This window comes from Carettochelys insculpta, chromosome 11 (genome assembly GCF_033958435.1).
Source record: "Carettochelys insculpta isolate YL-2023 chromosome 11, ASM3395843v1, whole genome shotgun sequence".
NCBI classification, from domain to species: domain Eukaryota; kingdom Metazoa; phylum Chordata; order Testudines; family Carettochelyidae; genus Carettochelys; species Carettochelys insculpta.
This window is the reverse complement of record NC_134147.1, coordinates 20752142-20763638: the sequence shown is the minus strand read 5'-3', so window position 1 is coordinate 20763638 and position 11497 is coordinate 20752142. Positions and strand designations below refer to the sequence as shown.

General features: G+C 56.8%; 1 protein-coding gene across 2 annotated transcripts; it reads left to right on the top strand.

The window, feature by feature from the left end:
* The first annotated feature begins 414 nt into the window (after positions 1-414).
* Positions 415-8434, top strand: YIF1A (Yip1 interacting factor homolog A, membrane trafficking protein). Of its 2 annotated transcripts, XM_075005737.1 has the most exons (8): positions 415-569; positions 2112-2329; positions 2908-3012; positions 3347-3425; positions 4099-4156; positions 4607-4762; positions 5386-5479; positions 6694-8434. In XM_075005737.1, the coding sequence occupies exons 1-8, from the start codon at positions 539-541 to the stop codon at positions 6847-6849; spliced, it is 897 nt and encodes a 298-aa protein (XP_074861838.1). In that variant the 5' UTR covers positions 415-538; the 3' UTR covers positions 6850-8434. The 2 variants fall into 2 exon arrangements, with proteins under 2 accessions (XP_074861838.1, XP_074861837.1); XM_075005736.1 differs by lacking the exon at positions 415-569 and having other exon boundaries at positions 581-2329.
* The last annotated feature ends 3063 nt before the right edge of the window (positions 8435-11497 follow it).

The window sequence follows — 11497 nt, the reverse complement described above, 5'->3', positions numbered from 1 at the left end:
CCCGCCCTGCAGCCGGGCGTGGGCAGACTCGGGGTCACGCTGGGCTCTGGCTCTCTGAAGGGGGGTGCGGCGGAAGGAAGACTGAGTCCCCTGCTCTGGCATGCAGCATCCTGGCTGGCAGGAGCCGCCATGCACAGACGTGCAGGCTCCGCGGGGCAGCACCCTGTTGCAGCCCCGCCCCCACCGCGTGCCCCTTCCCACCTGTCCACCGCCCCCCCCACCGCCGTAGAACCCCGTCGGCCACAAATCCGCATGCGCAGCAGTCGACTGCTACACATCCCGCCTTCCAACTTTTCATTGGACCCAGAGTACTGGATTGATACCCCCTAGCCCAATCAGCATCGCGCGTCGTCCAATTCACGTGGGCCGGCGGCCAATCGGAGCCGGGGGGCGTGTGGCCGGGGACGTGGCCGCTGCCGGGTCTGGGGGTCCGCGACTGGGCGCCCGCCGCGTTCGAAGGGAAGCGCCCGGGGACACTCCCCCCTCCCCCCGCCGCTCATCGTTATTCATACCCACAAGGCCGCGCGCGGAGCCCGCCATGGCCTATCCGCAGGGCTACGGGGGGCAAGGTGAGTGCGGGGCGGGCTCCGGCCGGGTCGGCAGCCCCGGGGCAGCGCCCGCTGCGAGCTCCGCTCGGGCCTTCCGCCGGCCCGGCTGCCTCAGGGCCGCCTCCCCTGGCCCGGCGGGGCTAGGCCCCAGCGCTGCCACGCTGTGTCCAGGGGGCGCGGCGCGGCGCGGGGCGTGGCCTGAGGGGCGCCCCCGAGACCCCCCCCCCGGGAGCCGGGGCAGCCTATAGACTCGCAACGTACTTGCTGGGCCAGGAGCTTTGGTGGCCGGCCCAGCCCCACGCCCCGCCTCCCCGCAGCAATGGGGGGTGCATAGCAGGGGCGACCAAAGAAGACGGAAAGGGGGGTCACCTCATTCCAGGAGCCCTGGAAAGAGCAAGGGAGGGGCCCCGGGCTGAGTGCAGGCCGGGCACGGCCCCATCGTGCGCTGGCCGCCCTTGCGGGCTGTGTGGCGAGGGGCACCGAGGAGCTTGACTTGAAGGTGGCGGGAGCCGTTCAGTGGTGGGCAGGTGTGTTGGGTGACGAAAGGGGTGTACACGAGCTGGGCAGGGAGCCTCGCTGTGGCCTTGGGCGGCACCGGGCCCTCCCCGTACCAGAGTGAACAATGGCCCTGCCTGAGCTGGGCATGGGGAGCCCACATCCTGCTCTGTGTGGGGAGGGGGCCAGGCCAGCCCAGCTCCAGTGTTGCACGAGTTACTGTTCTTGTCCCCGTCACTGCCTCTTCTCCCTGTGACTCCTCTGCAAGTGGTACTTGGACGCCGGGAATAAATCACCTCTTGATCTGCTCTTCTGGAAGTTAAACAGCTGGAGCTCTTCGAGTGGGGCAGGGCTGTGTCCCCAAAATGCAGCTAACGCACGCCCCCTGTAAGGTGCACGGTGCCGCTTGATGGCTTCCTGCTGACAACATCAGACCCTCCCCGGCGATGGGCGGTAGCTCTCTTGGCGGGGGACGCTCTCCCCGGCACAGAGGACTGTCCAGACTCCAGCTCTTTATTTCTACAACTTTTCTCAAGTGTGAAGATGTTTTCTCACACCCTGACAAAAGGTTTGATTGTACAAGTGCAGTGTAGACACAGGCTTAGTCTCCAGCCTTCAGTCACTTGGAAGGCTCCTTTCCATGTCCTCTTCAGTTTTTCAGCCTGTTGCCCCAGGACTGGATGCGCTGGTCCAATAAGGGTCTCTCCTGTGTTGTATGCTCCTCTGTACACCTGTCCCAGTTACAGATTGGGTGACTCCATGGGTCTCCTTAGTCCTTTCTGCCACAGCATCACACTGGGGGCTTATCATCAGTTGTTTGTCCACTATGAGTCCTGGATGCTGTCCAGAGTGTCTGCTCTCCAGGAGACAGTCTCAACTCTGAGACTGATCCCTGTTTTCCTAGAAGGTGACTGTATATTTGGCTGGATTACAACATGTTGTGTTGGAATGGGCTCTGCTCCCCGGTCAGTTCAACTCAGTTTCTGTGGCAGCCCTTTCCCAGTCATTTTTTACTAACCCACATGTCATCTGCACATTTGATCAACGTTGATTTCACATGTATTGCAGGCTCCAAGCACCGAGGCCGGGGTCCCCTGGGTCCTCCAGCCCCAGACCCTCACCAGCTCTTTGACGACACCAGTGCTGGCTTCCCGCATGCACAGGGGGCCTCTGCCTCTGGAATTGAAATGGGCTTCAATTCCCTCCTGACTGACCCAATGGCCAATGTGGCTGTGGCTTATGGGTCATCCATTGCCAGCCAGGGAAAGGATATTGTCCATAAGGAGGTAAAAGGTAGAGGTGGGTGGGATGACCACAGAACCGAGACCCCTGCATTCCACAAGGCTAGAATGGGGGCTAGGGCAGGGCAGATTAGGGGGTGCTGAATGCTGTGCAGTCTATGAATTCTGCATACCCTGTGCCTTGATTGTGGGGAGATGCCTCGTCTACTCTGGCAGCTCCCCTTTGCAGGGTAGAGGCAACTTGAGTCTACGTGGCCCTTTCACAAAAGGGAGCACACTCGACGAGTTAAAATGAGTGGTCTCGGAGTCAGGACTCCTTGGCTCCCTCGCTGTCTCTTTGCCTCAGTTTCTTTATAAATTGGATCAGGCCTGCACTGGAGAATGTCGCTAATTGACCGAGGGGCTTTGTTTGTCAGGACGCACTCCCCACAACGCAGTAAGCCCCTGTCACACACGTTTAATTTTGCTCAGTGCAGTAGCCCCCTGGTGCAAGCCCCCACCCAGTACAATACTCCCATATATGATAGCGTGATATGCCTCACAGCGCAACCCCCTGCTCTTCCTGGCGAGTAGCTTCTGAGCCCCCTTTCCAGTGCCATAACCCCATCGTTCTCCCTGCACAGATCCACAGGTTCATGTCTGTCAACAAGCTCAAGTATTTCTTTGCCGTGGACACTGCCTACGTGACCAAGAAGCTGGTTCTGCTGCTCTTCCCCTATGCACACCAGGTACATCCTCATGTGCAAGCTATGTGGGGTTGAGAGCCATGACCTCTGGGTTCCATCCCCAGCTCTGGGAGTCGTGTGGGATCTAGTGGGGTAGTGAGAGGAGGCTGAGAGCCAGGACTTGTGGACGCTGTTTGCAGTTCTGGGAGGTGATTATGATTTAATGGGCTTGTTGCGGGGGCTGCCGGGGGTGGCGGGGGTTGTCTAAGTAGCCATGACTCCTAGATTCCACCATTGGCTTGGTTCCATGATGATGCTTTTGTCTTTGCTTCAGTTTCACCTGTTTCTTCAGTAAGGATCGCCAGTCCATATCCGATCACTCTCCCTTCTCTTGTAGAACTGGGAGGTTCAGTATAGCAGGGACGTGCCCCTCACACCCCGGCAAGACGTCAATGCACCCGACCTGTACATCCCCAGTGAGTACAATCAAACAGAAGAATCTGCAAATAGTGATGGGGAGGGGCCTCTGCTTCAAGCCCAGGTTAGTTAGGTCTGAGGTCCTCTGCTCTCAGGCCAACCACCCACTTGCAGCTCCAGAAGCAAGATCCCGATGACCCTTCTTCAAGGACTGGTAGCCCAAGGATCCCCTCTTTCTGTCTGTATTGACGCGAGAGAGAGCAGTTGGTGGATGTGAGTGGGAGCATGTATGGGAATGAACAGATGAGGGATGAGTGAACTGGGATGCCTGGGTGATGGTAGGTGGACGGACTGCTCAGTCACTTAGGCCACAGGTTGTCAAACAGGGGGTTGGAACCCCTTGGGGTTATGATGTTATTACATGGGGGCGGGGATCACAAGCTATCAGCTTCCACCCCAGCCCCCACTTCACCTCCAGAATTTGTAGTAGTGTTAAATATTTAAAAGGTGGCTTTAATGTACAAGGGGGGTGTCACACTCAGACGTGCAGCGTGAAAGGGATCACTAGTGCAAAAGTGCGAGTAAAATGTCCCTGAGTTAGGCAGACAGACGTTACTAGAATTGCACCCGGGAGGTTGATCCCCGCCCTACCCATTCCCTACCCTGCCTATGGGCCTTGTCCTGCCCTCAGTGAAAGCCCTCGCTCCCACCTCAGCTGTGTGTTTGTTTCAGGCATGGCTTTTATCACCTACATTCTGCTGGCTGGCATGGCCCTTGGCCTGCAGCAAAGGTGAGTCCTACGTCTTTGGAACCCCATAACCTCTGAGGCCACCGTTGCCCCTCTGGCTTTCTCAGGGGCACTCGCCTCGTGCCGGCAATGCTGACTCCAGTGCCCTAGCGTGGTGGGGCCTTGTCCTGGTGATTCCCAGGTATGTAGGAGCCCGTTTTTTTCCCCCAAAAGCTTAAGTGTGAACCCAGGTGTCCCCTTGGCTAAGTTCCAGGTTGGGAGATTCTCCTTGTCTGTAAATCCCTACTACTGTTTCTGTCAGTTGCAGGTTTTGCCCTCATTTCCCCACAAACTCAGGGTAGCTTTGCTGTGTGCTGGTAAACAGCTCCCGTGCCCCACCCCTGAGCTGGCTGTGTCAGCCACCCGGCAAGGGATCCCTGTCTAAATAGCCTCTGCACCCCACGCCAGCGGCAGAAAATATAAGGCTGGCTTGCTGTTGTGGTTTGTTGGCAGGTTCTCTCCGGAGGTGCTGGGCATGTGTGCCAGCACCGCCTTTGTGTGGGTCGTTATTGAAGTCCTCGCCCTGCTGCTGAGTCTCTACCTAGTGACAGTGCAGAGTGACCTCACACCCTTCGACCTGCTGGCCTACAGTGGGTACAAATACGTGGGGTGAGTCTGCACGCGGGGCAGCCCTGCCGCAAGCCAGCTGTGGGGACAGCAGCCCCATGCAGCTTCCCGGGGAGGGGAGAGCAAGGTTACAAAGATGGGGCCGGGGTAACAGAAAACTAGGTGGAAATGAAAATAATGGAATGGAACCAAAAACAAGTTATCCATTTTTTTTAATGGAAAATTTGGTTTTGGGCAAAAATTGCAATTGTGGTCGTGTTTCAGTTTTGCTCAAAATTTATTTGGGAGTAGCTGCTGCAGGGAATCATGGGAGTCGTGGCCCAGAAGCCTCAAGTCGCCTTGTCCACTGTGTGCCAGTGTGTCCCCTGCTCAGACTTTGTATCCCAGGATGCACCAGTGGGTTGGGCCTGGGAGGCTTGCTGGAATGTGGGGGTCTGGATGGCGTGATGCTGGGATGGGGATGCTGCCACGATTGGAATGGCCGGGTGAGATGAAGCTGAGGCTGGGTGGGGTGACACCAAGGTGAGTCTGAGGAGTCCCATGAGAATGAGGGAGCAGGCTGGATGGCGTGATGGTGGAGCAGGGGTGGCTGGTGCCTCTGTTCAGGGAGGGGAAATGTGGGGAATCCCCCCTCACTGCTTTCACCTAATTTCTGTATCCTCCAGGATGATCCTGGCTGTACTGGGGGGGCTGCTTTTTGGCAGTGATGGGTACTACGTGGCCTTTGCCTGGACTTCCTGTGCTCTCATGTACTTCCTGGTGAGTGCTGGGCCCTAAAGGGGCAGCTACAGCCTCTGTAACCCCTAGGAACAGCCCCTATAGAGGTACCTAGAGCCCCAGGAATGGGGGTGGCCTCTGGGCAGCAGCTGTAGCCCCTGTAAGCTGACAGGTGGGAGGTGTGGGAGTGCAGCTAAGGGAAGAGCCTCAGAAGTGGGTGAGAACCTGCTGCTTCTGGCCCCACACCCCCCCCCACGGCCATCCCATGGGCTTGTCTCTAATGCCTGATCCCCACGTGGTGGTATCTGCCAGTCTCAGATGCAGGGAGGTGGGGACACTAGTCTTTGAACATGGAGCATCAGCCCGAAGGTATCATGGGACTTGGTAATGGCTCCTTCAGCCACTGTAGCTACAATGTTCAACTGGCCCTATCAGGGCAGCCCACTGCCCACAACCCTTGGAGGAAAAGGAATGGAGGTGGGTGGTTACCAGTTCATTCCCCATGTCTAATGATGTCTCCCCACAGGTGAGGTGGGGGCAGGGAGCAGAGACAGCAGGTGGAGTTACCGGGCCAGACTTCCCCCTACAGTAAACCCTTGAAATGGCAGCACCAAGTTGTGTGTGACTCACTTTAACGTGAGTTAAGCACCACTTGAAACTGCTCTGTGGCCTCTTCCCCCGGTTGTGGGGCTGTCAGGCTGACAGCCCCTGGGCTGGAGGAAGGCAGGGGGAAGGCTTTTAGCTTGCGTACCTGCCCACAGCTGCAGGCAGCTAGGCAAGCTAAATGCCTTCTCCCTGCCTTTCTCCAGCAGGGTGGTTGTCAGGCTGACACCTGCACGGCTGAAGGAGGGTGGGAGAAGCAGCCAGGAAATTGACGAGACCTGGTGGGCTGTTCAGTTCCCTGGCCTTGCAAGCAGAGGCGAGCTGGGAATCAAGTGGCAGCCTGGTTCCCAGGTGCCCTGCGCTGGCAGAACCAGGAAACTAACCAGCCGTGGGATGGTCAATTTCCCAGGTCCCACAAGCAGGAGGGAGACAGGAACCAGGCTGCCCCCTGGTTCCCAGCTGCCTGCCACTCTGGGAGCCAGGAAAATTACCAGCTCTGTTGGGCTGTTCGGTTTCCTGGCTCCCGCAAGCCCAGAGGAGCTGGGAACCGGCTGCCACCTGTTCCATCTTCCCCCCCAGCTTGTGTAGAAATTTGAGTTACACAGGGGTTGTGTTGTTTGAGGTTTTCCTGTATAGCTAATGTCTTCCCCCAGGCACGCTCCCTGCGGATGAAGCTACACCCGTCACTGGCACCAGATGGGATGGGGCATCCCCGCAGCAGTGGGCGTGGCCAGACCTACGTCACCCTGGGGGCTGCTGCCTGCCAGCCACTCATTGTCTACTGGCTGACCTTCCACCTTGTCCGCTGAGCTGTCTGTCCCAGAAAGATGGATTCCTGGGACCTCCCCAGACACCGAGGCACGCAGGACTCTACCAGCCAGTGCACAGCTGCCTGAGACCACACGCATACCCAGACACCTCAGAGCCCTGTCTGGAGGCAAGCAGCCAGAACTCCTGGGTTCTATCCCCAACTGGCTGGGGAACCTGAGTGGCGTACTTTTCTCCTGCCACCTGTGCCTCAGTTTTCTCCTCACTATGAAGGAAGGATGATAACACTAACCAGCTCTCTGGGATTCACCCACCCACATCACCTTAGGGCCCTAACCCGCACTCCCTTTACTGTTGGATATCTGGTCCCCTAGTCCTCTGCACTGGAAAACACCCCCCACAATCAGTATTTCCAGCATATCAGTGTTTTTCTGGAAAATACCCGTCGGAACCCAGTGCTGTGGGAGTAGGGAATAAACAGTCCTGACTAACCCCCGGTCTGTGTGTCAGTGCTGGGCCCTCGGTGCCAGGGGGAGCTGTGCAGCAGGGAGCAGAGCAGTAGCCCAGGAGGAGGCACTTTGCCCTTGCAGCTCTGGCTCCGGTGCTCCGGCATGGCACTAGAGTGGGCCGTGCAGCAGGAAGCAGGGTGGGGACTCAGTACGGGAAAGTTCTACCCTTGTGGGCATTGCTGACCCTTCCCCTCCACACACACGCACGTTGTGCCAGCAGTGCCCCCAGATCCCAGCCTGACACCACTGTGGAGTTTGTCCTATTCATAGAACTGTAGATGATACATCACAGAAGCGTAGACGGGTGGGGCTGGAAGAGACCCCGGGACCAGTCTGCTGATCGGAGGAAGGACTGAGTACACCAGGGATCATCGATCGTTAACTCTGACCCATATGAGACAGGCCAGAGGACTGCCCTGAATTCCTGTTTGAACTAGAGCAGATACTTTGGAGCAGATCCAATCTTGATTTAAAAATTGCCAGTGATGCAGCCTCCACCACAGCGCTCAGGACATCATTCCATAGTTAATTATTAAATGGTTAAAAACCTAGTGTCTTATTTCTAGTCTGAATTTGTTTAACTTCAGCTTGGTGCCTTTAGCTCCCATTAGATCTTTGTCTCTGTTGTCCAAGTGCTGTTCCCCATGTAGGTACTGTTGGAATGAGACCAAGTAACCCTTCAGCTTTCTCTCTGTTAAACTAAGTAGATCAGGTCCTTGGAGTCTCTCACCATGAGGTTCTGTAAGCAGCCCTTAATCATTTTCATGCCTCTTCTTTCGGAGCCCTCCATTTTATCAGCCTCCATCGTGGCCACCAGAACTAGATGCAGGATTTCGGCAGCACTGGCCTAAGTGACATGTACGGAGGTAACACAATCTGCCTTCTCCTGTTCTGCTATATCCTGTTCATACATTCCAGGTTTGCATTAGCCCTTTTGGCCACAGCTTCATGGTGAGAGCTTGGGTTCAGCTGATTACCCACTATGACCTGCAAGACCTTTTCAGAGTCCCCAGCTGCCAGGGTGGAGTCCCCCATCCTGTAAGTGTAACCTGCATTCTTCATTTCTGTATGTACAACTTTACATTTTGCCCTATTAAATCACATATTGGTGGTTTGCACCCAATTTACCAGCTCCTGTATCCCTGACTTGTCCCCTTCATTGTTCACTGCTCTTCCCGTCTTTGCTCTTGTACAAATTTCATCACCAATTATGTTGTGCGTTCTTCCATATCACTACTAAAAATATTATCCAGGATGGGGCCAAGAACCAAGCACTGTAGGACACCAGTGGAAACGTGTGCCCAGGGATGATTCCCTGTTTACAAGTACAGCGTGAGAGGGATCAGTAAGCCAGTTTTAATCCAGTTAATGGTGTGGGCTGTGGTGATTTAGTATTTATCTTATTTCTTAAGCTGTCCTAGCACTCAAAGCATAAGAACAGCCATACCAGCTCAGACCAAAGGTCCCTCCAGCCCAGTGTCCTGTCTGCTGATGGGCCAGTGCCAGATGTCCCAGAGGGAATGAACTGAACAGGTAGTGGTCTCTTCTGCTGTCCATCTCCAGCTTCTGACAGAGGCTAGAGACACCATTCCTTACCCAGCCTGGCTAATAGCCATTAGTGGACCTAACCTCCATGAATTTATATAGTTCTTTTTTAAACCCTGTTATAATCCTTAACAGAAATCTAGGTGTACAACACCAACACTAATCTTTGACTGACAAAAAGAAAAGCAGGTAGTTTGGCAGGCTCTCTTTTCCTGTTGTTTGGCTTCAGTTATATCACACGCCTTCAATTCTAGTACACACTGTGTCAGGTGGTCCATTATTGTGTTCTGGGGAGATGGAGGAGGGAGGTTCTTTAGGATTTGGTATCTTTGCAGTGTGGGGTTGCAGGGGGAGTAGAACCCATGTGGGGGTCAAGTACAGGCAGGCCCTGCTCCCTGCCAGGCGTAAAGTAACCTAAAAAAAGGAAGGAGAGGAGGGATTTCATCTATGATTTTCCATAGCTACAGATGTGACTTCACAGCTGCGTGCCCTCCACTCATGTCCCATTAACTTCACCCCTCCTGCAACTCCCATTTCCTTCTGCTTCCTTGGGGAGGAGCTCTGCAGCAGACTTGATTGGCTGCTTATACCCCAGCAGGAGGGGGTGAGCCGCCCCTCGGAGGGGGTTTCCTCAGACTTGGCTCCAGCAGCCAGTCAGCGTTGCAGCAGTTGTGTGCACGGTAGGGACTGTGCCCCTTTGCCCAGCAGGGGAACCCCTTGCGTCCACTGCAGCCCTGGGCTGGCTCAGCCTGCCTCTAAGGCTGCTGCTGTCATTCTGTCTCTTGCAAGCAGGGGTTGGTGCAAGAGCCAAGCACACAGGACCCTGTGCTCAGGGAGCAAATGGGGGCAGCTGCTATGAGATCGTCACAAACTTTCCTCAACAGAGGCACCCAAACACTGTAACCCCACTGTAGGATGGAAACCCCTTCAGAACAGGTTGCAGCAGCAGGCCCAGCATGTGTGCGCCATGGATGCTCAGGCGCCCCAGGGCTGTTATAGACGGCTGCCCCAGCTCGGCCAGTGCCCCTTAAGCCTGACTCCCAGCCTCCTGCTAGCCTGGCCTCGGGCTGCCCTGCTCTGTTTGTCACCATCCTGCAGCCACGCCCTGCAATAGCAAGTAATGCTGCTCTGCGCGCCTCAGCAGGTGGGCAGGAGACCCCCCCCCCCACATCACCGCCCTTCCTGTGACTCCTCAGTGAGCGGGGCTGGGTGGGGGGCAAGTGAGACAGATAATCTGCACCACCTCCTCCAGCTCCAACCCCCCCCATTCACTTCAATGCTGACAGCTCTGGCAGGCATTAGCGGCTCTCATTATACAAAGGTTTTGAGGGTGGGGGGGGGAGGTGAATGAGGTGTGACCCCCCCCCGCCCCCCCAAGCTGGGAACTGAGACCGAGCCCAACATCCTGGCCCCCAGCTGTGCTCACTGCCATTGCCTCTCCCACAGCGAGAACAAAACCCCAGCATGCCTGACGCCCAGCCCCCGCCCCCCCGGGCCCCTGGGCAAACGCGCCGTAGGGTGTCCAGGCATGGTCACACATTTCCCCCCCTCCCCCCCAACAGCTGTGTGCCCCATGGCCCCACCCCAGTTAGGCTGGGTCCCCTGCCCTGGGGCTCGATTGGCTCTGGCACCCCCCCAGTGGCGGAGGACGGACGGACACACACTCATTTGTGCCCCCCCAACGCAGTCTGAGCTGTCACACAGGAACTGGCTCATTTTGTTAAATGGGGAAATGATTCAAGCACAAACTCACTGGCATGGGGGTGACAGCAGCCCCAGGCTGAGGGACTGGCAGCTGAGGGGGTGGGGGGGGGGAGGTCTGGTGGCTGGAGGTGGAGCCAGCTGGGGCTGGGAGCGTCAGGTGGTAACTCACCTAAGCCAGTGAAATCCATCACTGCCACAAGTCATGGCTAATGGGCAGGAGCAGATAGAGGGTGATGACCCCTGGCCATTACATAGCAGTGCCCAACCCTCGCCTCCCTCTGCAGCCACACCCTCCCAAAGGCTGACTGGGCAAGTCACAGCACCAGGCAGGGCAGGGGAAGCTGTATAACCAGCCCCAGCATGCCACCCCAGAGCCAGCTGCCACTCACTGCCAGGCAAGGGAATCCCTGGATAAACAGCCACCATGCTCCTTGCTCGCGGCAGCTGCAGCGCCGTGCCAGGCCTGGGAGTCCTACCTACATGGCTGCGATGGCGCACGTTCCCAGCAGATCAAAGCCTGGGGGCGGTGGCGCTGCGCCAGGGTAGGGTTCTCGTTCCCGCTCGCATTCGCTCCCTGGCAGCACAGTGACAAATCTGAGCTAAGACAGGAATTTCCCCGCTGAAAAAATGTTGAATAAATGGGCCAGGAAAACAGCAGCTGCTGCTTAGTCTCCAGTGCTTTGCAGCCCTACACCTGCCCCAGGAGAGAATTTTGCTGTGCTCATTACAAAGGAGAATCATGAGCAAAGCGGATAGGACCCAGGAACCCTGCCTGACAGCCCCTTCTGGCATGCTGAACCCCACCCTCCCCCCCGGCCCATTCTTCCAGTGGACTGACAGCGTCCGCACAGGTGTTCCCTGGCCCCGTCTCCCAGCCCTGCCCAGGATCCAGTTGGGGGGGAGGGGACTGTCCCATGCATGGACCCCCGGG

Coding starts and splice junctions, on each gene's coding strand:
- YIF1A (XM_075005736.1), top strand. CDS start 1,979: ATGTTGTGTTGGAATGGGCTCTGCTCCCCGGTCAGTTCAACTCAGTTT. Junction 2,330..2,907: donor AGGATATTGTCCATAAGGAG/GTAAAAGGTAGA, acceptor CTCCCTGCACAG/ATCCACAGGTTCATGTCTGT. Junction 3,013..3,346: donor TCTTCCCCTATGCACACCAG/GTACATCCTCAT, acceptor CTTCTCTTGTAG/AACTGGGAGGTTCAGTATAG.